The 27,834-nt window shown below is 42.3% G+C and overlaps 1 protein-coding gene across 7 annotated transcripts in view; it reads right to left on the bottom strand.

Moving 5' to 3' along the window:
• Positions 1–27,834, bottom strand: part of CREB5 (cAMP responsive element binding protein 5) — a 404,455-nt gene that overhangs the window by 223,307 nt on the left and 153,314 nt on the right. For all 7 annotated transcript variants that reach the window (XM_068549214.1, XM_068549219.1, XM_068549213.1 and 4 more), the window contains one exon: positions 23,510–23,682. In XM_068549214.1, coding sequence (XP_068405315.1) covers positions 23,510–23,682 — 173 coding nt within the window. The remainder of the gene's footprint in view (positions 1–23,509; positions 23,683–27,834) is intronic.

Here is a 27,834-nt window from a genome sequence, read left to right as displayed (position 1 = left end):
AATCTTCCTTAGAGAGAAAACAGATTTTTATCCCTAATGTTAATCAAGATCCTATTCTGCCTACTCCAATCACCATGTACTCTTCACTGATTATTTAATCATCATCTACAGAGCTCCAGGCACATGACATGCCCAGTCCAGCTGGGTAAGTGACATGCTAAAAGTCACACAGGTGCGCCACAGGAAGACAGCAGGGTCGGCCTGGGGGAATCGGGAGGACTTGAAAACTTCTCCAGAAAGCTAATTGTAACTAGACCAATAACCTGAGGAATGTTTAGGAGATAGGCAGCCTATGTTTATCCAGGCCTTAAAGAGAGTTAAGTGGGCTGTAATCCTTGAAACCAGAGTTGTAGAAGGAGGTAAACTAGATTTCCTTTACCTTCAAGTCAAACAGACATCATATTCATCAAGTATCTGAATCCACTCCTCCCCACTAATAACAGAGCAGGGGCAGTGAAAACAGTTACCTAGTCTAAGATACTATAATTAACCATTTGACTTTACAAGGTTAAGAAAAAGAAACCAGTGGTAAGCTTTACCTTTTTATTTATACTTCATAATTCTGTTTTGTTCAGGGGGTCTAGCCGGCCACGTAGACACCAGTTTTCATTTTATAAGGAGAAAGGAGGTAGATTTCTCATCCTCTGGGGAGGAGTGCTTGTGAAAGTCAGGCAGATGAACTTAGCATTGCCTGCATAAGAGATTGATGGCTGGCTTCCCACTGCTCCGGAAGGAACTCAAATTCAGGGGTTCAGCGGGGCCCCTTTGCCCACCAATGATTCCTTGGCTCCCTGCTGCTGGTGATAACCTCTCAGGAGTTTGCAAATAAAATTTCTTCCTGTAGTTTCACTCTTTCCCACTTGGCAGGCTTTCTGTCGCTAATGGATCTGAAATTAATGGGTCCTTTCTCCCTTACTCCCTTGGATCTCTGACAAAGTCAGCACACTCCGGGGAATGGGGCAGGCGGTTAGTTAGTTATCACCTACGGCACAGGTCGCAGGGTTGGGCCCAAGCTGCCATCCTCACACCCCATGGCTCTCCCATCAAGTGCCTGGAATTACATGGAAATAAATTCAGTGGACACTCACCATCTCTTTTAGATTTTATTCATAGAAATTTCTCCATTCATGGATGGAGCACGCCAACCATTTTTTGGGAGGCGTCCTCCAGGTGTGTATAAAATTCAGTTCAACCAACATAAACGGAGCAATTACTGTGAAGCACGCACAGCACACTGTGATGTCTGGGTGTGGTTATCAGTGCAGTCAATCCTCTTTGGGCGAGAGGCTAATAACTTAGGTTGAGGCTTATGTCATTTGCTCCCATTATTCGCAACTGGATTTGCCTTCGAGTTCCTTAACTTGCTAGAGTGCTATATTGTGGTGGTGCTGAAGCTATGCATACAAGACTACCAGTGTTTGAATCCTGCTCCTGCCATTTATTATCTATGCAACCTTAGGAAAGTAATTAAACTTCTCTGTGCCTCTCTCCTCATCTGTAAAATAAGAATAATAATTGTATCTCCATTTTACAGATAAGAAAACTGAGGCACAGGTGAATTCAGTAGCCAGGTTACGTAGGTGGCCTTGAATGCACCTAGAATAGTGCCTGGTACATGGAACACACTGACTGATCACTATCGTTATCTCAGCTTCTCTTTCCTGGGCGACCCTTTGCAGACACTTGGAAGTACCGGCTGCGGCACTCAAACAAGTTTCGCTTCCCCACCTCCTCCAGTATGAGGCTAAGTGACCCATGCAGGATTGAACTCTTGACCTCTGTAGGCTTAGCACCATGCCCTTGCCCACTGCCCGTCTTAGCAGGGGGAATGCAGGGCTACTAACTGCCAAGCTATCAGTTCTAAAGGATGTCAATCCCCTTTGCTCCCTCATCGCAAATCCCTTCAAGATTTAAATATACCTTCTAAGTTGATCTGTTTCAAACATTTGCTTAAGAAATAAAAGAAGTCAAAGTGCCTGCTGCTTTACTCAAAGTTGAAAATGGAGATACCAGTCTCTTCCCCCACTGGTCCTGCATTCTATTCCCCCCAGGTTCTTTGCAAGGGAAAAAAAATTATGTTGGCCACAGTTGCAATCAGCTTTAATTCATTCTTTATTGCTGCTCTGGTTTTGTGTTATTTGAGCTGGTTTAACTGTTAAAAGCGTTTCAAATGTTCACATGGTCTGCATTAGGTTACCGAATTAAAACAGGAACAGTCCACCAAATGTAGCTTTCTGAAATGCAAACCACATGAGTTTGATTTCTTTGTGGTATAACTTTAATTGGGTTCAGAGGTCTCCCAGACTTACCTGTCTATCTGCTCTGTGATGGCCTGATCCGATAAGACTAACTTAAAGGGGCTGAAGGATCCAAATTGCCTCAACTCTAGTTTCAGAACCCACACTGACCATACTACAGCTCCATCCCATTTATGACTCTCTAAACTCAGCAAGGTTGGAAATCCCTGCATACTCCCTCAGGGCATCTTCACTTGTTGTGCTAGCAAGTGTCTGGCACACCCAGAGCACACAGGTTCCACACACGAAGAGTTGGGAAATTGCTAATGTGGTATCAGCCACATGTCAGAATTGCCACTTTCCTCCACTCCCCACGGTCAGTGATGCCCAACATCTGTCCTTTTCTGACTCAATAAGAAGGCTTTAGGCTCAGATTGTCCCACTGTGGGTCTTTTGATGTCACTTTGTGGCCAGTCTTCCTTGGACGGTGTCCACCTTCTGGAACAGCTTTCACAGCTTCTAACTTTTCCTAAACTGGTCTCCCCTTATCACCTCTGAAGGCAGGTAGAAGCAGCAAGTAACTGTGGTTTAGTTCCTAGGAAGAGCTGACCTTTCCCCATGTAGGTTTCTGAGAAATAGCCACATGACCTAAGCGAATCAACAGATATTTTCTGAGTGTTACCATACGAGCCACCACAGCACATGAGGCTTGGGAGGGAAGCAGGGAGCAAATTCAAATGAATGTGCAGCTGATCTAAGATGGGGGGCAGTGGAGCGGAGAAGCTAAGGGGGCTACTGGGTTTTAAGCCTGGCTGCTTGAAGGAATGGTACTGTGGTTGAGCACAAAAGAAACCACCTTGTGACTTCAGGCTGCAAAGAAAGCCCTGGGAACTGTGTGGAGGAAACATGATATCCTTTGGCTCTTGCTCTTCCCTTCCTAGGTAAGGCATGACCCCGGGGACACAAGATGGAGACACTGTGAGGAAAAGCCAATGGTTATCCTGTCTGACACAAAAGTAGACATCTCAGCTGACACTAAATAGTGCTCATTTCCGTTAAAACAGTGAGGAAAATACATTTTCAGTATTTCCCCAAAAATTCCTTGATCACACAAAAGATTCACTTTGGTAATCTGAAAACTGAAGATTACCAAATTAAAGTCTTTCTGAATTAACTACACACCTATGCACTTACCTGTAACCACACAGTGAGCTGGTACTTAGGTGGTAATAATGATACGAATTAATATCATTGAGCATGTACTATGTGCCAGATAACTTTCATCCATTATCTTATTGAATTATCACAACCTCAGATGGTAATATTATCCTCATTTTAACAGAAGAGGGAACAGATGCACTGAGCAATGATTAAATATAACTTGTCCAAGGTCAGTGTGACTTGAGTTTGAATTTAGGCTCTATGATGCCAAAACTTGTGTCCCTTACCACCACATATACAACCTCTCCTATTGTGGCAGCAACAAAGGACTGAAGAAAAAGTTAGTGAATACAGAGATGGTAGAAGGAGCTGTTTGTCTACAAAGCGAGGCCTTTAACATGTAAGCCTCACACACTCCTTTTCTCTTCCTGCTCCTTTCAGACTAGAACAGATATTGCCAGGTAAGAAAAACTTATGGGAATACTCACCACCTAAATATGCTAACTTTGGATATTACAGAATCTTTTTTTTTATCTTCATGATTAGTTACTGATAATGAGAAAAACTAGAAAAGAAAATGATATCCTACATTAAATGTGGCCGTTCATATACTTAGGATCTGTGCATTTTACTCTTTATAAACTTCAAGGACACAAAAAGAACCATAACTAAATAAGGAATTCTATTTAGTGATACAGATGCTGAAGCGGTTGGGGGTAAAATGACTGAGTCTGCAACTTACTTTGAAATGCATCAAAAAAATAAGAAGGATTTATGGATGGACAGAGAGACAGATAAATCTACAAATATATGATAAAGCAAGTATAGTGAAATGGTTATTGTAGATTCTAGGTGGTAAATAAACAATTCTTGAAGCTTCTTATGTTTGAAAATTCTCATAATAGAATGTCAGGGGGAAAGTGACCATAAAGTGAGGCTCACATTTCTAGGCTGCTAGTTTCCTGACACCACACTTGAGTTATTTAGAAAGCTGGGTGGGCAGGTGAGAAGAGAGAGACTACATCCCCAGGAAGAAAGCCAGCAGCAGCTAAGAATTAGGTTGTCCCTTCCAGGGGAAACAGTGGCTTGGAGAATAACGCAACCATTTGTAGCCCAGATCCACAGTCTTGAGAAGGACTCATGCCAAGAGAAAACAAAAGTCAAAAGAATAGGTAAGAAAATACAGTGGAGGCAAAGAGAAGATGCCAGATTTCAACATCACTGCACCCTGTATCACAGGTACAGCTGGAAATGAAACTAGAACTGTAAACAGTATTTTTTGGTTTTACAACCTAGACCTGGAAGGCTTGTGTACCTTCAGAAAAAAAAAAAGGTCCCAGATAAAAGTTAGCTGAATGAATGAATGATGAATACTTTGTTGAATGGTAAGGTAATGAAGAAGATAAAAACACTCGGGCAACTTATAATCTCTCCTATTGATCTCTTACTGTTTAAATTAAGAAACTTGGCATATGCATGATGTCTCTTTTCGACCATTTTATACCCACACGTATAAGCACACTTTCAGTGGTATATAGTCTTCTATATTATGTAGCATGCTGGGTGTTGCAGGAGATACACCACAATCTTTGTTTGAAGGACTTAAAGCCTAGAGGGAGAGACAAACACCAGGTAACTATAAGACAAGGTCTGATATAGTAAGTGCCACAAACAACAGAGAGGTCCTATCTAGTTTAATTAAGGTCTGACTTACAATATAGGTCCTGCATACTGTATTCAAGTCACCGAAACACTACTGCTATATATAGGAAATGGCCCCATCCTAGAGCAGATGTGATCCAGGACATCAGAGGCCAAAATTAGAACTTGGTACTGCAAATCACAGCCCTCTGGAGGGCCTGAGGTGTTTTCTCTATTTTTAATTGGAAAGGGTGGAATTATCCCTTTGTGTCAAGAACTTGAGATTTCACAGAGGGGTCAGGCCTGCCCAAAATAGCCTTGGAGTCCTGATCTGGAGTGAAGAGGCCTTGTAGCATCCTTAGGTGCACTAACCAATGTCACTGGACAGGTGCTGGTGAAACCAGGTGATGGAAAAGTAGTCAGGAACTGGATAGGAAAAAGACTAGGTCAGTGCCCATGAAGAAATTTTAGGTATTGAAAAGGAGGTAATATTTTCCACCTAAGGGCATCCAGTTGGAGACTGGTCTGAGCTGGTTCTGGTTTTATAACCTCTCGACACATGTGTGTAGTCAAGGCTGAATTTAAAACCTATACCGTGAACCTTAGGAAAATAAACCACATTAAACAAGCACAAATTGAAAATATTACACAAGAGATTTCACAGGAAATTGGCCCAAATTTAGCCTCGCTCTTTATGTATTTAAGCCTCTTATTCGCTGCTTAGAACTTTACATCAGGATTTTAATGAGTCTGCCCTCCCTCCCACCCCCTCAGTCCACCTCCACAATGGCCTGCTTAGTTTTACAAAACTTATTTTTTTTTAATTCCCGAAGAATCCTGCTACCCTTGGCCTACTCTTTCAGTGCTCATAAACACATGTTCCAAAACAGTACGCTGATGATATACAGTACCAATGATTAGATGAAGGTGAACGTATACCTAAAAAAACCCACTGCAGAGCCAAAAACAAGCTTCATTTCTCTCCTAAAAGTTGATGACTCCTATAGAAGTGCTCTCCTACAGAAGTGCTCTGTGCTGGCAGACTCAGACACTGACTTTACTTAAAAGATGACAGCAATCATGACAAGAGTCATTAGCAGCAAACTATTTCAGTGTCTTTCCATCTCATTTAGAATTTTCTCACACTGCTTTCCTTTCTTCCACAGATTTTGTGTTTGTTTGTTTTTAATACTGTTGTACTGTGCTTTCTATAAGTCTCCGTAAGTCCTTTTTTGGAATAAAGTCAAGGGTAGATAAATAACTGAACTATTTAAAATCCTATGGATTTAATAATCCACCTTTTACAATAACATTTGAGCTGATCTTATGTATGATTGGTCACATAGCAAGAGGCTCACTGCCAGAAGCCAGGGCTGGACCACTCTCTCCACTTTGGGTCTGGTTTTCTGCCATCAGAAATGCCCTGTGGGGTGCTGCCAGGACACTCCAGACTGCAGCCCTTCCGAGCCAGGCAGTTGCCAGGTGAGAAAAGTGATGCCAGACCAGAAGGTAGTTTTGTGGGATGGACAAAACACGCCCTGAGGCCATGCTGGGCTGTCCCATTCTTTCCCACTTGTTGCCACCAGCCAGAATGTGATTATTACTGGTTTGCTTACAAATCACTTTTTAGAAGACTTAGTAAATGAAAACTTATTTTGTATTTAGGTTGGACTTTTTTAATCATTTCAAAGTCTGAGATTCATGAGGCCTTCCTGCTTCTCTTTATCATGCCAGAGAAAAATGCTTGCTGGTGCAAGTGATCAAATTATCCTGACCCTGTTCTTCACCCTAATCATTCTCTACTTCTGATGGAAGTTATAAAGCACAAAAGGATAGAATAAGCCACGCGAAGAGTTCCATTGTTATGTCTCAGCTGGGGAGAGGCAGGAGTTGTCAGAGGGCTGACAGGAACAATTATCCCATTGCTTTTACTGGTCTGACCTGCGGGAAGTTTCTTCACAGTTATTATTTGACGAAAATTATCAGAACATCTTGGATCCCTCCCAGAGTTGTGAGCAGCTCCGGGGAACTCTCTGCTTCCTCCCCTCTCCTCCTGCCATAACGGCCACCACGCTCATCTATGGGGCTTTCATCAGGACCCGGAGAGGAACCCACGTTTGGAAAGCACCCAACCAGAGTTCTGACCAATAAGGATGAAGATCGCAAAGAGCACGAGCTAGAGGAGGTGTCACAACACATCACCTCAGTGGTTTGGCCACGGGAATTGCTTCAGTTTTCAGGTTTATTAAAAATATTAAGGAATCGAGGTGACATAGTGATTTGATGAGCCCATTAAGAGAAAGAAAACCCAGAATCACTCTAGATCTAAAAAAATGCAAAGTTCCTAAGGTGTGCAAGTTCAAACAAAGCTGCTAAGTAAGGGTGGGAGGGGGGTTGGGGGGGATGCGAAGGGCAAGAAGAGCCCTTGTTTCTTTATACTGAGGAGTGAATAAACTTCCCCGATTGCAAATAAGAAATTTGCTAATGCTGAGTCAGTGTCAGTCTAGTCCCACCTTCACAGGCATCTATAGCTGGCAAGCCCTGCTCAGTGGTGGACTCACACAGATATCTGTCTACTTGGTTTCAACGCCCTCCCATCCGGGCTCTCGCTCTGGGTGGTCATCTCATACCCCCTCGCCCCCCGACACAATTCTGGCGGTGGGCTTTATTGGATTTCTCAGAGCATTAGGTTTCTTGGAGCATATAAACTCCAGGGTTTTTCCTTTAAATCACTCAGAGCCAGAGATGGAGGCAGAAGGATGCTTCAAAAAGAATTAAGAAAAGTTAACAGATCAAAAGAACAGTGCTGCCACATAAGCTACTTCTTTTTTCAAGAACATGTATTAGGAGAACAGCAGCTAAAACCCTGATCAGTCATGAAAATGAGCACCAGCCCGCGGGCTGAAGGGCTGAAAGGAATTAGGTACCACCTAAAAGAAACCTCTTGGTGATTAAGCTCACTGTCTAAAGAAACACACACACACACACACACACACACACACACACTACACACAGGAAAACAAAACCAAAAAACCCATCACCCTGGACTGTCCTTCCTCAGACCAGTCATGGGTGACCTTGCCTTCAATGTTCAGGGAATGTCATTAGCTGCTAAAAACTTCTGGAACGCTGAGTGTAAAAGCCCCTATAGCTACGTGCATTGTTGATCTTCCCTCCGTTAGAGTAGACAGCTTAATCAACAAAAAGTGTATACTTCAGAATCCGGCAGATACACCACTGAGCAGAGAATGCACGGCTAAAGAAAACTCTCCCCTGTTCCCCTCAAAGTGGATTTTATGGCAGTGCAGCTTTGAAGCCCAGGTAAAATGCATATCAAATAATATCTTTCTATAATAATATCTATTCTAATAATATCTTTCATTAGAATATATTAACGGGGGATCTGTTTGATGGAGAGCAGGCCTCTTCATTCCCTTTCTGTACAAATGGAGATTTGGGGGTCTCCCACCAAACAGGTCCCGACTCCAAGATACCACTACTCCAGAAAGTAGTTTTATTTTTATTCCTAGTTAGCTTTTTTCTCTTAATGTTTTTATCCGTACATCTGTTACAGTTGAATAAAAGGAGAATGGAGTAAGAGATTTTTTTTTTTTTTTTACCACAGTTCTGTTGGCAAAACAAACAGGTCCATAATTACACGAAGACACATGTATTAGTTTCCTAGGGCTGTCATAACAAATTACCACAGACTGGGTGGCTTAAAAACAACAGAAATTGATTCTCTCACAGTTCTGGAGGTTAGACGTCAGAAGTCAAGGTGTCACAGGGTTGGTTCCTTCTGGAGGCTCTGAGGGAGGATCTGTTCCCCGGCTCTCTCCCGGCTGCTGCAGTTGCTGACAAATCTTATCTTCCCTTGGCTTGCGGCTGCATCACTGCAGTCTCCCTGACTGTGCCATCCCATGGCATCCTCCTGGTGTCTCCACGTGGCCTTCTCATAAGGACACCAATCATCAGGTTTAGGGCCCCCCAGAAGCCAGTATGACCTCATCTTAACTTGATTACATCTGCAAAGATCCTATTTGCAAATAAGGTCACATTCTGATGTAGCCGGGGTTAGGACTTCAACAGATCTTTTGGGGGGATGCAATTCGACTCACAACAACACATGCACCATAGTTAAAGGTGGAAATAACTGAGGCTTGCCTATGAGACAGGCCATGCTGGGCCTGCGAAGGAGGAAGAAGTAAGGGATTATCCTAGGGGCTGAGCACTGGGGTGGAGGCTTCCAAGGAAGTTGCCTTTATACTCCTCTAGGTATGCTGGGGGGCAGAGTTCAGGCTGGACTGTGGCAGGGGTGAAATTGTGAAGAGAGAAAAAATACTAGTAAAGTCCTAGAGAGCTAAACTGAATTAGGCAAAGAGAGGAGATCTGCAGACTGAAGGTGGACGGGTGACGCAAGGGAGTCTGGGGTCCTCGGTCCATTGGTGCTGCCTCTCTGGCCCTCCTGGGTCTCAGCGCCTCAGACCTTGTGATCCCAAGTGTTACTGCATCTGCCTAAAAGAGTGAGCTGAAACAGTACAATTTCCTCTGTGATCGTTCTACCTTTTGCTGAGAGATTCAAATGGATAGTTTTCCATGAAGTCTTTATGTTTTCCTTTTGACAATTTTCTTCCCTCCCATCCAGTTGCTAAAAGTTCTTTCATGGCTTATTCCCCTCACCACCCCCTCACTTCAGAAACCACAGCTTGTTTCTCCAATCTCGTTTACCTCCACAATGGCGAAGGTATCACTACTTCTCTGGGGAAGTGGTCATCAAGATGGTGCCTGCATCAGCACATCCAAGAATTCACTTTCTCTCTCCTAGTACATATACAGAAAAGAATCTCCTAAGCCTGTAGTTTTCAAACTGTTTTCTTGCTATAGAACTCTTTATCAAGAGAAATGTTTATGTAGAAACTCAACTAAATGAATAAATGTGGAACTGCTCTGGGTGAGGGGGTACCTGGGAGATGGCGTGCCCTGCCCACCTGGCCAATCGCCACAACCCTCACCTTTGGCAGCCCCTGAATGGTTGAGTGGATTCTAGTATTCTAATAATTCACCTTTATAACATGGCACATAGACATCACGTGATAATGTGCTGGGATCTACCTGCTCATCTTTTATACCAGGCAGTCATTTAAAAAAAAAAAAAAAAAAAAAGGAAGAAATCTCTGCGCAGCTGAGAAAACAACTATTTCCCTGGTGTTGTCATATGGCAGACTGTGATGTCACCTCTTCTCCCTTGGCGTCTGCCATCTAATGTGACTTTTGTCTCTTGACAGTACACAGCTCTGTTCGGAAGCTCCCCAAAACTCACCACATACCTCATTCGGAACAATTAACAAAATCTGCAAGCTCTTTTCATTGCTTGACTGTAGAAAAGGACTCAAAATTAAGTCAAATAATGGAGAGACAACATTTAACAGAAGAAACATCAGACCCATCAGTATAGAAACCAATGTAACAACAATTAGATTTTGTAAAACTCCAGAGAAATTCATTATGAAAACATGAAGGATCAAATGCTTTCTACAGAAAGAAATACCCTGAAAACAAGCACTTTCTATCGTAAGACTAAAAAGGACTTGGTACAACAGGATCTTTAAATAAAAAAGTAACAATGAGGTGTATTAAGGACTGATATAAATAATATACTCCACAGGGCTTTGTAAAAAAGTGGTTCCTTGTGAAGGTTACCATTGAAAATGAACAAGTTAAGGTTCCATCTTTATTCAACTCCATGCAGGTGGTGGCCAATTTCCCTGGCCTTTCTCTACCCCTAAATTCCTAGAACAAATGAAAAAGCGGCAATTCTACACTCGCAGGAAATCTTACCTGAAGACAAGCTTTACTACTACTGAGAAAGTGCTGGATTTCTTTTTCTCTACAGCATGATTTTGCCATCTTTTATGAAAACTCAGACAGGAATGCTCCTTTGTAATATTTTCCCCGCTAAACAGTTTTCATACATATATTATCCAGGACCACAAATCCCTGGAAATCACTACAGTGAAACTTTCACTTGTTTCTCATTTGTACAGAGGTATTCACCCAAGGAACCCATTTAATGCAGTGTAATAACACAAGAAATCTCTTTTCAATGCCTAGGACAGGGGAGAGGTTCTCGTCACTCACCCCATACAGGCACCACATCTGGGAGAAGGTGGGTACCCAGTTGCCTCCATTCCCGACCGATTGAGGAATATTTATTTTGAAGACATGGTGCCTGGCCTAGCGCCCAGCAAAGCTGCCCTGGTCTTCCCTGACCGTGTCTAGGAATCGTAGTTGGTTTGGGGATGGAGGACAGACCGTTTGGGTGTCTGGAGACAAAGTCAACATTCACTCAATTGTGTTGGGTCTGACACATCAAATGGAAGCTGTTGGGTTTTTTTCCTTCTTCTGATTCAGCAGTTTTGAGGAGGCTCTTGAGGGGTCTGATTCAGCAGCTATTGCTACAAACTTCCACTCTGGAAGGAATAGGTTAAGGGGAGGGGACAGACCCCCACGCGGGAGGGTGTGGGCTCTTCGCTTTAAGTGCTCGCCGGCCTGTGACTGGTATAGACTTTGGCAAGAAACCCACAAAGTCTTATAGGAAAAGCAACGTCTGGAAGAACATCTTGTCATGCTCTTTTTTCTTCAATGACTCAGTGAAACTTTCCACTGAGAACAGCTTCTGTTGTGAATGCTCCATGGTTCAAAATACCTGATCACGTTCTATCTGAGGTCCCTAAGGAGGGTGGAGGGGATACCCGTGGCACAGCTATTTCAAAATGATAAGGCAAAAGGACGAGGAAACAGTACAGAATCTGGAATCTGGAGAGTCCGTGGGCAAGGAGGCAAAACAAATCAGGAAAAAATCAAGTTAAGGTTGTAACTATTCTGCCTCCTAAATGAGCTTGCTGCCTTGCCATTGGGTGTTCCTGCCGTTCTTCTGCTTTTCCCTCTTGTACCGTTTCAAGCCCAGCCTCTAACTGAAGACCCATCTTATTACTTATTTTTCTATTTTTAATTAAAGGAAGAGAGTGGCATGAAAAGAATGCTCATCTCCAGACTTGAGAAAAGCCAAGAATTCTGGCATCCAATCAAAAAAGCTGTCTGAGTGCAGGCGCTCATTCACGCTGGTTTTGTATCTGATAAACTTTTCATTCAATTTGAAGCTCGATGTGTCTGAAATACAATGAAGTGAACCAAGCAAAGGATGTCGTCCAAACATGTTGAAGCACTTGTGGATGAATACTCAGCCTTTGTGTGCTTCGGCTCCTGTGAGAAGCCCTCAGTCTCAGGCAGGCTCCAAATTGCCAACTCAATGAGGCAAATGATAATTATTCCTAATGGCAATAATAATTATGGAACGCAGTGGACCCAATATAAGGTTGGCTGTCTGTGGCTTCGGTGGGGCAGCCAAAGTTTCACACACTCTTTTTATAAAAATCAACCTCTCTCCCCTTCTCTCTCTCTCTCTCTCTCTCTCGCTCTCACACACACACACACACACACACACACACACACACATACGCATTTGCCAAAAGAGATCTGGACAAAGTCACTCCTCTGGTTTCCTGCTAAGTGCTTGACTACAGAGCTAAATTAAATAAATAGCAGCTATCCACACAATGAGGGGGGATTGGGACATTTCCAGTAATTGACACCACATACACACACACACACACACAATCTCTTATTTTCCTTTTAGTTAAAAGTTTTAAGCTTTCTCCAATTCCAGACTTTTAGCCAGAGCCATGGCCAAATGGCAGACATGAATAATTTGAGGTATTCCTCCTTTCTTTCTAGGGGAGATGGAAGAAAAGAGGGAGGAAAGAGGGAGAGAGGAAGAAGAGAAAGTCAGGGCTCTAGATGAGTGCCCTGCCACCCCCATTTCACTTCAGTTATGAATCAGAATCTCCCAGTAGATCAAATCCTTCTTTGGTGAAGCCCCAAGCCCATGGTTAGTGCCACAGCCAGTTTTCTATGAGATATTCACCCTGTTCCTCACAGGGAGGGACCCACCCCCTGAGGTGGCATTCTCTCTCCCCGACTCCAGGATCTGGCTGTCACCACCCTCCAGGGACCTCCGCATTAGCACTTAAGTATCTCACCCCACACGCCAGTGATGTCAAGGTGTCAGAGAAATAAAAAGTGGCTACTCCTGAAAACATAATTCATCAACCAAATGGTCATTTTCTAGATAATGAGGAATTGTTTCAGTTTTCTGAAAACTAGGTTAAGGGCCTAACGCGAATCTACATGAGTTTTTTTCTTTTTTAATTTTATTATGCTTGTTAGTCTCTGTGACTATTCTTTAAAAGTGGCTCCAAGGTGCTGGCGTAGTTTATTGTCATGTAAGAGGGGGGTTATAAAGGACATTCAGGGCATTATGAAAAACCATGCTTTGTGGAATACCCCTGGAAAATTTCTTCAAGAGTTTTGAATAAGGTTATATACATGTCAAATGGCCTAAATGATGTTCCAGTAAAGAAAAATATTATGAAATGTGTGTACACATACACACCAGGCACACACACACAGTTTTCATTTGGATGCAACTGGACATTAAAATTCCCCAGTCTCCTTTAACAATATACAATTTAGTTCAGATTATTTTTAAATTCATTCTTTCTATGTTTTAGAGAGGCTGTGATTTGAAATATGTAACTATAAAGTTGCATTTTTGTCTAATTTTGTCATTACAAATACACCCTGACTCAATATAGGGTTATAGAAAGCTTCAGGGGTAGACTTTGGTTTCACTGATCAAATGGCGTCACTCATACTACCCAAATAATACTGAAGTGGAAGCAGCCTCCAGTTCTCTTCAATCTAGCACTTTACTGCTTATCTCTTCAAGTATTCAATTTGAGCAAAACTCTGGGAAAAGTGAGAAGAAATGTCACACTAAGCAGTGATCCCTAAGAATCTGCCAAACGCTTGGCCTCCAGCCCCTACAGATGCTGAGGATGCCATTGTGCATTTGACAAGTGTTCAGTGGCTTGGTGACTTGGGGATGGGTGTTTGTTGTGGCAGTCGTCATTATGATTGTTTGTGTAGAAATGTTTATTGGTTTTATGGACTGAAAATAATAGATCGGAGGTCAGCTGTAAAGTGCTGTGTATTTGGCTTATGAATTACCATATCGGAACCAATATATGACGAGTATACTCAGGAAGTCATTTCTAGCATTTCAAAGATGTCTGGGGCCATCTGTTCTCTGCAAAGACCTGCAACTCTGTAAAAAGCAACCCAAGCACATTCCAGCATGTCTGTACCCCACACTCACCAGGGTCCTATCATTTTACAGACTTTACCGGTCTATTCACCAGCCAAAATGCACTTTACCAAAGCAGGGGAAACTATAAAACTCCAAGTTCTTTTAAATGTGTCTGGTACCATTAAGAATGTTTATTACTCTATAGAAATTTTACAGTTGATATTTACCAAAAGCACAACATATTCAGTAAATAGATTACTAGATTTTCTGCTAAATGTGGCGCATCTGTTTTATGAAATTTTTTCTTCCATAATCCCTACCAGCCAAACAGTGCTGTGGTAGAGTGTTAGTCATGATAAGGAAACAAACATGTTCCTAAGAGCTAGAAAAGGGCACTTGTTAGACAATCTAGTTTCATTCTTTCATTTTGTAAGATGGAAAAGTAGGGCCCAGAGAGGTCAGGTCTGTTCAAAGTCCCAGAACTTGTGAGTGGTGGAGTCAGAACCACCAGCCAGGCTCTCAATCTCTAGCAATGGCATTGCACTGCCTCACTGAAATAGGATTCCATTTGTATGTAACTGAAACTTAACATAAGGATTCCCTTTATATCCAAAATCTAAAACCAAATTGGATATTTATGTGATATTCTCACCCAACCAAAGGTAAAAGGTCCACAGAGTTTGTATCATCTTTAACTAAATCCTCCATAGAAAGGATATAAAAAATAATGGTAAAGAAAATCCATTTGGACTAATATTATTGAAAAATACATATGAGAGAACCTATTGAATCCTTTATCTTTTAAATCCTAAATGTCCAGTTATGTGAATACATAGTATTGCAATGGGCACCACAGGTTATCTGCAGTCCTTCTCTTTTAACTCGGAAACTACTTGTCAATCAGTTCAGACAAGAGTTATTTATGTTTTATGAGACATATAGTCTGTAAGAATATGAAAGTTACAAATAATCAGAAATGCTCCCTGGGACACTGCCATGTTACAAGCACATGCTCAGTCTTAAAAAAAGCAAAGTGTACTCCCAGTTGCAAAGGACCAGCTCTGCTTTATCAGGTTCATTTCTCCTAACATGCTCACCTTGGAGAGCGTTGCACACACCAGTCATTTTCCCATGTTACTAAACCTTTTGGTGTTCTTCAAGGAATAATTACACTTAGCTCTGGGACTCTTTCTAAACACAACACTGGGACTCACGTAAACCTACAGTGGTGAGCCAGCTAGGCTTTCGTGTTTCTGGCCCTGAAAACAGAAAACACTGAGCCAATCCCCATGCAGGAACTATGACAAGTACAGAAAGGTGCAGTTGATCATTGCATTTTATATTATGGGAAATATATATCCTCAATTCCCAGTGTTTAGTTATTTGGCATCTTATCCAAGGCTTACCCCTAGGAAAACACTAAATATTGATATAAGCTAAAGCCTTATATTTCAGGCCATCTATAAAGTAACCCCAAAAACAGTTAAGTCCAAAAAAGAAGACAGTGGACTGCATTTTCCCATAGAGCTGTGTCTGGCAAGATAATTGTCCCAATTTCTTGCATTACACTTGTTTTATGTCTTTCACTAAAAGACTGTTCTGTTGTTTAGGTGTTTTTCTAGTCAGATCTTCAGCAATAAGCCACTTTTAGCAAAATGAGAATAAAAGAACAGTTTGTTGATAAGATTAGTGCAAGGGAGGAAACTACATAGTCTTGCTTATAGCACTGAGCCCCCAGACAACTTACCTTTCAAGAAGTTTTCAAAATTAAATTTGTTATGAAAATCATCAGCTCTTTAGTGCTGGATGAGACTTTGAGAATTTTCTAGTGATGCTTCCTCATTTTACATGTTAGGAAGCCAAAACTTGGAGAAGTCAAGTTCATCTGGACCTTTGGGACAGTGAGGTGTAGGTGGCCTGGCTTCCAGTTCTGCCTCTTGCCATCATCAGTATGACCTGGGGCAAGTCATGTAATCTCTGAACCTCACTTTACTCAGCTGTAAAATGGGTGTGTTCATTCCCATGTGATAGAATTATAAATTTGTTGTGATTCACCTAGGATTTGAGCCTGGAAGTCAGGTCTCTCTGGCTTCATATGTTAGGACCCTTCTCTTGACTGTACTGGTCTCCTCTTCCCAAGCATTCTCAAGTCCTATCCTGTTCTTACCCACGTGGGCACATGAACTCATCCTGGAACTCAGATAATCTAGAGCCCCTACCAAACTCAGCTCCTGGAGGAAAACAAACCGAAAGAGAAAATAAATTTGAGACAGAAAAGAAGCACTGAATGAGGATTGTGTTGCTGAGACTGACTTGTAATCAGCTGGTTAAACTTTTCATGTATAGACGAAGGAACTGAGGCCGAGGGCTGTTGTGCACTTGGCCAAGGTTATAAACCTTTTTGAGTGGCAGAGCCTAAACCCATGACCTCTGAACCCAAGGCCAATGCTTTTCCAAGACTCCCCTCTGACCTGACATGGTTTGGCTCTGAGCAAGCTCGTCTTTTCCAGGCATATCTTTTCAACACGCTGCACAAAAGAACAAGTGTCCAAATTTACAACAGTCACAGACTGAATGATACTAGGGTATTTGCTCTAGAAGCAGACACTAACCTGTGCCTATCTAGTCTAGAAATGGTGGGTGGGGGGGGAAAGAGAAGGTCAAAACACACAGAGACACTTATATGGAAGGTTCTGGAACTTTGTGAGCAGGGCTTCTGTTTGTAAGATTCAGAAATGAAATCCTCCCCCAAGAGGATGTCACAGGCAAAGTCACCTATCCACACAGGAATCAGAATAGGCTGGAAGTCGCATTTCATCTGGGCGGGGGATAGCGTCTCCCTGCAAACCACAAAGCCAACTGTACAGCAACCAAATGGCTGGAGAAAGGGCAGCACTGTTAGTGCTGACTTTGGTTTTCCTGCAAATGAGGGGATTTGGCCAGATCTCCCGGGTACAGGCCCTCTCTGTATCCATGTGCTCAAACAGCCCCCAATCCCCCTTCCTCGAGGGCCAGGGAACTCCTGTATATTTCTCCTGAAGGACTGAAGCAGCTGCTGGCAACTCAGTGTGTCCACCTCTGCCCTCGACCGCCCTGCAGGTGTGTGAAAGCACAGAAGCTCTTTACACTGTAACCAGAGACTAAGCATTAGCCAACTCTTGTGGGTAGATGACTCTCCCAAATGGTCAGACATGCTCATGTCTCTTCCACAGCACTGGGATTGCTATGGGCAGGAGCACAGGGAAAACATGTGCTTCGAAGTCCAATAGAGCCACGTTCAAAAATCTGCTCATCTCACTGGCTGAATGACTTTGGACAAGTTACTTCTCTTCCTAGAGCAAAAAAACAAAAAAACAAAAAACCCAGAGCAACTAATGTCTACCCCTCTGGGCTCTTGGAAAGTGATAGAAAACAACATGCAAAGCTAGATCAGTGCCTGGCACATAGTAGATGTTGGATAAATGTTAGCTTCCTTTCTTCTCTTTAGTATCAGCCTGCTAATCCCGGGCTTTTGTAACAAATAGCTTAAGCCATTGAAGAGTGACTTTCAATTTTCTTTCCCAAGAAGACTAGCTGTTATGGACTGAATGTGTCTTCCTCCAAATTCATATGTTGAAGACTTAACCCCCATGTGATGGTAGTAGGAGGTGGGGCCTTTGCGGGTAATTAGGTTTAAATGGGTCATGAGCCCCCATAATGGGATTAGTGTCCTAAGAAGAGGAAGAGACACCATCTCTCTGTCTCTTTCTCCTCTCTCTCTGTCTCTCTGTCAATCTGCCTGTCTGTCTCTCTCTCTCTGCATGCACAAAGAAGAGGTCAGGTGAGCACACAGTGAGAATGACGGCCATCTGCGAGGCAGGAAGAGAGCCCTCACCAAGAACCAAATCTGCCAGCACCTTGACCTTGAACTTTCCAGCCTCTAGAACTGTGAGAAATAAATGCCTATTGTTTAAGCCACCGGGTCTATGGTATTTTTCTATAGCAGTCCGAGCTAAGATACCAGACTTGCTGTGTTCTGGGTGAGAAGCTGAGACACCAAGACATACAAGACTGGCCTGAGGGATCACAGGCAAGAACCAGATTCGGAGAGGAGAGCAGGGGTGTTTTTCTGCTTCTTGGAATATGCAGCCAAGTGCTCTGGTGTTCTGGCTCTGCCCCCTTCATCTGGCCACAATACCATGTGGTATTACAACTTTTGAATGTTAAGAAACCTTATATTTCCTCAAGTATCAGTACTTAATGTTTCATTCCACACATAAAACTCTGTGAGTGGAAGGCTGCTGGCCCCCTTGTCAGAGGTAATTTCTCAAGGCTCTGTATGGGATTTAACGGGAGCCATATGGTTAAGTCTGTCAACCCTCCCAGAAAGCATCCCCCTGAAGGGCCCTCGTAAATGTTCTCGGTGCTGTGAAAGATCCAGCAACTTTCTAACAATAAAGCAATGTTCATAGCCGTGATATTCAGCAAAACACAAAGCAGGAAATAATGGCTCCTGTTCTGAATTACTCAAAGGAGGCTTCAGGCTGTCCTGGAGAAGGGTAGGGGGCAGGGGCAGGCAGTGATAAGCCGGGGCCTGCCGGCTGCTGCCTCTAGCAGGAAGAGGCTGGCCTGGACGCCGCTAGCACTGCCCGGTTGTGGGCAGTGACAGTCTTAATCATGCTCCGTTGGTTTGTGGAGTTTAAGAAAACTCTTAATAATGGATTTATACACCTATGCACTTACAGAGCAAGCACATTCTTAAAGTGTAACCTGCTTTGTTACCTAAGGCTTCTTTAATTGGTGCCTTTCTGTGATGGCATCATTTATTGACCACTCTCCTTTTATTTTTGTTTCAGAGCAACAATAACACAAAAACCTTTGAATCAATTAACATTCCCATCTCGATGGACACCTCAAGCAGCAACGACACAACAGTCACAACAAAGCCACATGACTCTCCCCGATAGGCAAGGTGGCTTTGCTTTTTATGCCAACAAGTTCTGAGATGTGATAAGCTCTTCTTTTTGTTAGTATTATTATTAAAGAATCACATCAAATGTGTGAGAAATACAATTTATGATGAGTATCAGTTCCTTTTTATTTTTACATAAAACAAGATTTGCTTCTACGATATTTTATACAAATTTCTGGCTAAGTTTTAGGTCTACATTGCCTAAGTACAGCTTCATGCAAATAGAGCTTATGACCAAACAGCTAATAGAGCTGCACATCACACAAACATATATTTGCCAGGACTAAAACTGGCATATAATCAGGGAGAGGTTTCATATACACACGCTGTTGAACATATTTTCTAGTTTCCTGATATCTTAACTAGAATATTCCACAATGGACCAGATACCTTCTGTGCAAATATCAGCCTTGGTAGGAACACTTGTATATTCTGATGTTAGATGTATCACACCTCCATTGTAAACAATTACTGTCAAATAATTTTCACCAGTAATCTAAAGAGCTTATGTATTTGCCCAATTCCATACAGAGAACTAAATCTATGGAACATTTTGAAAACAGGAAGAAATTTTGTGGAATATTTTGGCAGCGTCTCTCATAACCTGTCAGAACTCAGTACTGACATCCATTTTTGTAGACCTCCACACTCTATATTATCTTCACAGTTCTCCTGAAGAATTACTGAGCATGAATTATCTAATAACATTGACTCCATAAAGAGAAACAGGCTTCTTTAGGAAAGCTGGGATGTATTAAGATTATAGCCACCTACTCAACTGATTACTGACTCCTACAAAAATGTCTCATATGAGGAGAGAGACAGAGATAAAGAGAGAAAAAGACAGAAGAAGAGACAGAGACAGAGAGAATTTGCATTACTGTTACCTGCTCATCCACCATTTTCCCGGGTTTTGCAGACTTGGTCCTGAATTAATGAGCCTGTTACATGATATCTAATAAAAATGACTGGAGTAGAGATACTGCTTGGAATCTGCCACATATCTGGTCCAAGCCTGAATCGATTTCATCTATATTTAACACATGCTTGTTTTCTGTCTCTCCCACAGCCCATGGCTCACTCTTTTTTTTTTTTTTTCCAATCTGGAAAACTTATCTCCTAAAATGCTACCATCAATCAGCCAAAGACACTCTTTCCGACAGAGCGTCTGCCCGTTTGACTAAGCACAAGTAGTCACTAGTTTAGGGATGCCTCCTACACTCTCTAGCGCTGTGTGTTTTTCTAGGCTGCCTAACCACACGAGTGCAATTTGGGATATTTATACTTACCTCCAGTTTCTATTGGGATAAAAGTGCTACTTGGACAGAACTGGGCATCGGCATGGTGAGGGGGGTGACATGGGATGCACTGAAAGTTGCCCATGTGGTTTGTCTACCTACTTTTATAACCTTATTTCTTCAGATTTTTGCATACACACTCATTTTGTTCTACTTTGGCTCAATGCCTGCTCCAAAAGCATGAAAATCAAATGCGCACACAAAGATGCATAAACTTTGTCCCCCAAATCTTCCCTGAGAACAGGCACTGCTCTCATTTCCCCGTCCTTCATGTCAATATCACTCCCAATCCATTCAAACCGCTAAGTTTAAATACAACATGAAGCGGGGTAGTGGCAGAAAGGAGAACAAAAGTGGGATTGGCAACAGAAGCCGAGCACTAGTGGAAGGGAAGAAAAGGGGGGAATAGGAGACAGGCAGCCCCCTCCCTCTCCCGCAAAGTTCTAGTCGTGAACACACCCACTGGCCGCAGCAAAAGAGCCCTGTGCGTGGGCACAGGTGGGTCCCAGCCTCTCTGGCTGGATGCAGCTTAAGTGCTGAGCCTGAATGAAGACTTTCATTGCTGTTTGCTGTTTTTGTTGGCCAGTAGCCATGGCAAACATTTGCAGGTGGCTTGGCCAGATTTTGACACTTAAATATTTGAGGTTGTGATAAAAATCAGAATATTACTACAATATGGTTCTGTGCAGCCTCAGAGAAAAAAAAAGAAAACTATCTGCAATTTCAAATGCTCATTTAAAGACACAGTCTCCAGAGGGAACTCATGTTTTAAAATAAGTACTCATTTCCTCTTTGCTGAGAGAACTAAAAGAGTCAACCATCCCCAAATGTTACCACCTAGAGTTTCATTCTGAATCCACTGGTGAGATGGGTTGGGTTGTTACTTGCTGAGCCCCCATGATCATCCGGGCAAGGTTTTAGATGGGTCACGTGGAGAAAATGGAAATGACAGGAAGTAGGGGTTGGAATCAACATGGTAAGCACAACAGGGAAGGATGTGAAGCAAAGAAACAGCTTCCTTCAAGCTCGGCAACAAGATAGAGTCCTAAAAGTGACAATTATCTCCTAGAACACATAACACCCCAGGATTGGGAATAAACAAGAAGACAGAGGGGGTCGGGAGGTCACATGTAACAGAGAAACACCCGCACCTGTCAGGGCAGTGACACAGCCTAGGAATGTCATCCAACTGTACAGCCCTGGGCCAGCTGGGTACATTACTGACAGAGTCAATACCCATCTTCCCTTAAATGATTGTTTCACAAAAACCAGCATTGTACTAACAATGGCCAAATACTAAGGTGCTGCAAGAGGGTAGTCATGGGGCAGGAAGCAGAACTCCAGGGGAGAAGGAATGCTGTAAAACTGCTAGTAAACTCTAGCACATTTTATGTTTTTCTCCCTTTGAAAGAAAAATAAAATAATTACAATTAGCTTGCCTAACTGTGAATTGTTTGCCCAAAGCCAAGCCCCTGGAGTGAAGGAGTCCCTTGAGATTGAGATGCTATCTTTAACGACCTCACCCTCTTAGTATATTATAGGTTCTTGCTTTAGGTGATGCAACATTTGCTCCCATAGTCATTTGAGAAGAAAAGAAATCTTTAACAGAGACACTTGCGAATTTAGCATTGGCTTCTTCCAACAAAGCCAAGCATTCAAATGGCCAGATTAATTTTCTGTTTCTTGAATGGGAAACCAAATGTACCCATGGCAAACTCACAGAATAGTCATCACCCACAACTTTCATTTGTTAAGATTCATCTTTGTATGTCACAACCCATCCTGATGAGTTGAGAAATGTGAGAGACAAGGTACCCTTTCTAGAGCATTCTAAGGAGGGATAAGCCATTGTCCCTAGTGCTCCCTGTTGGTGTGGAATTCTTACAAGCATTTAAAACAAGGAAGGGAAAAGACAGACTGACAAATGGTGGGACAGCTTCTAATATTTTTCTTAAAATCACCGTATCTATTATTCAATGGAATATTCAAACTAAATTCTGATGCATATACCAAACACAGCAAGCTCCCTTTCCTATTTTAAACAGACAATTCTGGGAACAGAGAGCAAGCAGTTCTCAGCATCCAGCAACATAAATTTATCATAGCTCTTTGGCTTAAGTTACTACCTCTTCTTTCTAAGATCCCAAGCACTCTTAAATCTTTTATTTCCTTTTCACTTTACTCTTGTGAGGGTGGAAAGAAGAGATACCATCCTCATTCTGGAGAGAAGGAAGCTGGGCTAGAGATTCTGCGTTTCTAAGAAGTGCCTGGGTAATACCCACGCTGCCAGTCCTCAGACCACACTCTGAGTAACAAGGGCTGAGAGCTATCACCTGATACTCAGAGGTGAGCTCTCTTTCCATCCCATAATACACAGTGTCTGGGGGCATTCTACCTATTTTTCTCAATGCCTCAGTGTTGTCTTTTTTTACATAAATGAGAGGGATAGGGCCTGCTTTCTTTGTTTTGTCTACTCCAGGAATGAATATGGACCAATGCAGAGAGAGGAGAGCTAATGAGAAGGTATTAAAAAGGAAGAGAAGCACAGAAGAAATGATCAGAGGGAAGGAGGACCATGGAAATACACCAAAGACACAGGTGATGGGCTTAGATCTTAGGAATGGAGGGACATACTCTGTTAGGGAGGAGGCTGGGCAGGTGACACTTCCCTCCACCATCCTCAAGCATTTGTCCTGAGAACTATGCTCTGCTCTCAACATCCATGGGGTTTCCCCATGGTCATCTTGAAGTTCAAGAATCTTGTCTGAAGAAACAATGACACAGAATGACTTGCTCTTCTCCCCAAAGTCAGGGTCAAAGAGCTTCCACCAAACAGAGAATCCCTCTTCCCTTCTCCCATCAAAAACATCACTCTGAGCTCTAGGCAATATCACACCAGCCAGGAAAACCAACTTCTGTCTTATCCAACCTGAGGACTAGAAACTAGGAGAAAGTCTAGAACATTTCCTGAGCTCCAGCCAGGACCCAGAGACAGCCGAGGAGGTCTCCTTACCCGATCTGGCGGTTGGTGGAAGGTGCCTGTGTGATGACAGAGCTGGACTGGGGTGACGGCATGGCTTGCTGAATCACAACGCTGGTGTCATGGTTGGGCATCCGGGTGCTGCCAAGCTGGTGAGCTCCAGGCCCCACCATGGCCCCACCAACGGTGTTATGCATCGAGATATTCTGCCCAGAGAAGACAGAAGACAGAGGGAAAAGGGTCAGAAGAGGTGAATGCTTCAGTCTACTCTCAAGCTCTCAAAGGCCAAAATGGGGAATCTGGTCATGTCAACTAAATACAGAGTTATGGCTTCTGGCAAGCCATGGGTCCATTTATCTTTGTTACAAATTACAGCTACGATGAGATGAAAAGTAACTATTCACCTTAAGAGGAAAGCACATAAGAAAATACCTGGAAGTTCGCTAATCACCCCGCCGCCATCCCAATGGGAGGTTTACATCAGGGATGTTTAGTGCATATCTGCTCTGACTTGGTGTGATATATATTGCATTTGAAAATGATTTCTGTGGTAAGTGCATAATACTATGATTTAGCGAAGAGCCATTCAGCACCCTGCTTTGAATGACAAGCACACTTGTTATTTTTTCTTTTTCAGTCCTATAAGACTAACCACCTCTTTTTTTTTTTCCAGGAAACTACTTTTCCAAATCATAATCTGGGTACTCATGACCCAAGCTCAACAACCTGGGGACTGAGGATGAACGACTGGAAAAGACAACAGGGTGTCTGGGATCCAATGACAAGAGTGAGAGTTACAACTCTGCTGTATTTCCATAAAATCAATCTCTAACAATTTGGTGGAATAATGGAATACTGACAACGATTTCTCGTCTGTTTACTTGTTCACTGTCTTTTCCTCAAGATTATAGAATGTTTGTGTTCATTATTCTATCCATGGTGCTTAGAGCACAGTAGGCAGTTAGTAAACAAACACTGCATGAAAGTAGTGAAGAAAATAATGACACAACTGAGTCACTTGAGAGACCTAATATCATGTATTTATTTCTGATGACTTGAGTGAAGGTTTCTTTGTTTAAAATTCAAAAATAAGGTAAAATACGCTTGATAAAGCTGGCTTAAAAGACAGCTCTTCCTAGAAAAGAATGTCAATGGGACAACAAGAGAGGATTCACACTGAGGCAGAAGAGGGCTGATCAACACGGTGGGGCTGAAATGTGAGAAATTCAGAACCTAGAAGAGAAAAAGAAAGTTCAGGGCAAAGCAACATAAGTCAGTGGGCCTCTGGAAACAGCCAGGTACAGCCCTTCAGCCTTGAAGGGTAGGGAAATCTGAGAGGTCAGTTGGACAATGGGTTGAGGATGACAGGAAAGAAATGGAGTGTCACTAGCAATTTACTAGAGGAAAAATATCTATCTGTCTGCGCTTTGGCAAAGAAAAAAAAAAAAAAAAAGTTACCCAGGACTACTAGTAGTGGTTCTTTGAAGTTCTTCTGTAAAGAACAGATTTCCTGCACTGTGGGTAAAATGACAGTGATAACATATATGGTATTGGGGGTGCTTGTACCCATCACACTGCACCTTTCCCAGGTTTCTGATTTCTATACCCTGACCACACAGCTTGTCAGGAGCCCAGATGGCAACTGGTCACCTGGCTTAGACTGTAAGCCGACTGTTGTCTTGAGATCCCAAAGGCATGAACAGGCTTAGACACACACACATGATCCAAAGGCTCCCCTTGTATACTGGAAGGTTTTTCTGACGTGGGAAAATATTGTGGCTGGTTAAACTGAGATGAAAGGAAATGGTGATTTGTATTGGGGTGGCAGCACAGGGATACGCTTGAGTTCTTTTTATAGGATCTAGGGGCGTAGAGAATCAAACTAAAAGTAATAGCGAAAATAAAGATAATCGTTATTTCTTTCAAAAGTGAACCTTCACAAACTTATTTCTCTAGGTCTTAGTGAGGTTGTGATGAAGTAAACATTGTAAGTATTATTTTTCCAGTGTTTAGATCCTTAAAGATATTTGAAATTTTTCATCCTGTTCACAGTCACCTACTTTGTCAATAATAGAGCTGAGGCACAGAAGGATTTCTGACTCTCTTTTTATTATTCCTGTTGTGCTGTGCTAGTGAAAGTTATCAACAGAGCTATACAATTTTAAAAATAATATTCTCTTTAAGTTCACAAACAATAATATAAAATGTCTGAACCCTCCTTTGGCACCTCTTTTCTATCACCCCCACATGTAGTCCCCAAGTACCATAAATTCAATGTAAGCATCCTTCTCTTTCCATCTCTTTTTCCACCAACTTCCACCCAACCACCATCTTCTTTCCTGGATTAAACAAGTGCTCTCCTAACTGGTCCCTTGTCTTTCACTTGATTTCCCTTCCTCCTCTTTCCCATAATACAGCCACGGTCATCCTTTCAAAAGGCAAAACTGATCTCATCGCACACAAATCCAGCTACACGGCCCACCCTCTCCATGCTTCTTAGGTGGCTTCTCATGGTTCAGAAGACCCCGACAGCACTCTCAGTGTGACCTCCAAGGCCTGTATGACACCCTTCCTACCTCCCCTGCTCATCTCACACCACCTTCACTCTGGCTCTCTGCGATTCACTCCACCTGCATGAATTTTCCTGCTTTCATACTGAAGATGTTCCATTTCAGCACAGAGCTGAATATGCTGTTTTCTGCTACCTGTACTCTTCCCCAGACTCCACCTTCAAATCACAAACTAAGCATCATGTGAGAAAGCCTTCCCTGACCTCTCCAATGAGGGGCACCCTCTCCCCCTCCTTCATAGCACTTTTCACAGGTTTACAATTGTCTTCGGTTATTTAATCAATATCTGTTTCTCCCTCTAGAATATGAGCACAATGAGAGAAGGGACTAAGCACAACTTTACTCCCCATTGAGTCTCCGTGGCCCAGATCAGTGCCTGGCACAGTAGGCATGCAGTAAATAGTGAGAGAATGAGTAAATTATAAAATGACATTCCTAGGATATTCAGTATAATGAAATCTTATCTTTTATTCCCTGGGCGATTTTTGAGAATGCTAACTCTTTTGTCTATTTACCTTGAAATCTCAAAGCATGATCACAATAAAAGATGTTAAGATATGTTAGATGTTAACATACTTGTTTGATTATGGGGTAGAGAAATAGAGAGGATCAGAATTAAGAAGAAAACCACAAACGTGGAACGTAGATTAGAAAGTAAAGCCTCTGAGAAAACATTAAATGAGCCCTTCAAGGAAGATACCAAGAAACGAGCTTCAAGTCTTTGAGCACTTTGGCTCAAATGGTATGTCCATAACCATTCTTTATCTCCACCATGGAAACCAAGAAAAACTTGGTTCAAAAATTTTGAAACCTGGTGCAAAGACACTGGTTTGATTTCTTCAGCATAAAGCATGTTAAATGAGAGAAAGAAATAACTCTCCCCGCAAAAAGTTAAGACTCTTCTCTGAGAACCATTAAAAAGAATAAAAAAGACTATCTAGGATATACTTCACACCCTCCCCCACCAACGTTTTTAAGAGATCTCTTTGTTTCTGTGATCTCCACCAGAGATGGAAAAAGCTCTTGAAAGTTATATCCTAATATTTCAAAAATCTCCTTTCTCCCCAACGCATGAGATCTGCAAATTCTCCAGCCTCCTTCCCCCAGACCCAGAGAATAATTTCAAAACATTTTGGAAAAATAAACAAATTTAAGCGAGCATTATCATTTCACATTAAGAGAAGTTTTTTGTTTTTTTTTTTCTTTCAGCATTACATAGTAACTCAAACATGAAATTACTTCTGAGTTCACATTTTCCCAATTATGGGTTCAAAACCTGTCTTCCTTGATAAAAGAATGGCATTTTATCTTTAAATAAAGTAAATATCCAATTTCAAAAACACAAAGAATGACTATATCTTGCTGAGCTATTTTTGTTAGCATAGGTGAGTAGACTTGGAGCTGGTGAAACAATGTCACCAACCAGCGGTTGGATGTCAATATGCAGGGAAGGATCTGAGGTGTTCCTGGAGGCTCAGCCTTTGGCCTTTTCTTGTTCAACATTTTTATCAACCACTTGGATGAAGATGTAAAAATCATGCTTGTCAAATCTGTGGTTGACACAATGTTGGGAGACGTCGCTAACATTCTGGATAGTAGAACAAGGTTTTACGTGAGCCAACTGTGTGATCTGGCCTCCAAAAATGCTAACATAAATCTAGGTTGCTGTAGGAGAAGTGCGATGTCCAGATCAAGGGATGTAATTATTCCACTGTCAAGCACATCAGACTGACCACATTTGGCCACCACAGTTTAAGGGGGAAATTGACAAATAGGAGGGAATGAAAG

The sequence above is a fragment of the Eschrichtius robustus genome, chromosome 8, assembly GCF_028021215.1.
Source record: "Eschrichtius robustus isolate mEscRob2 chromosome 8, mEscRob2.pri, whole genome shotgun sequence".
Taxonomy (NCBI): domain Eukaryota; kingdom Metazoa; phylum Chordata; class Mammalia; order Artiodactyla; family Eschrichtiidae; genus Eschrichtius; species Eschrichtius robustus.
Note: the sequence above shows the minus strand (reverse complement) of the source record. Positions and strands in the feature narration are given on the sequence as shown.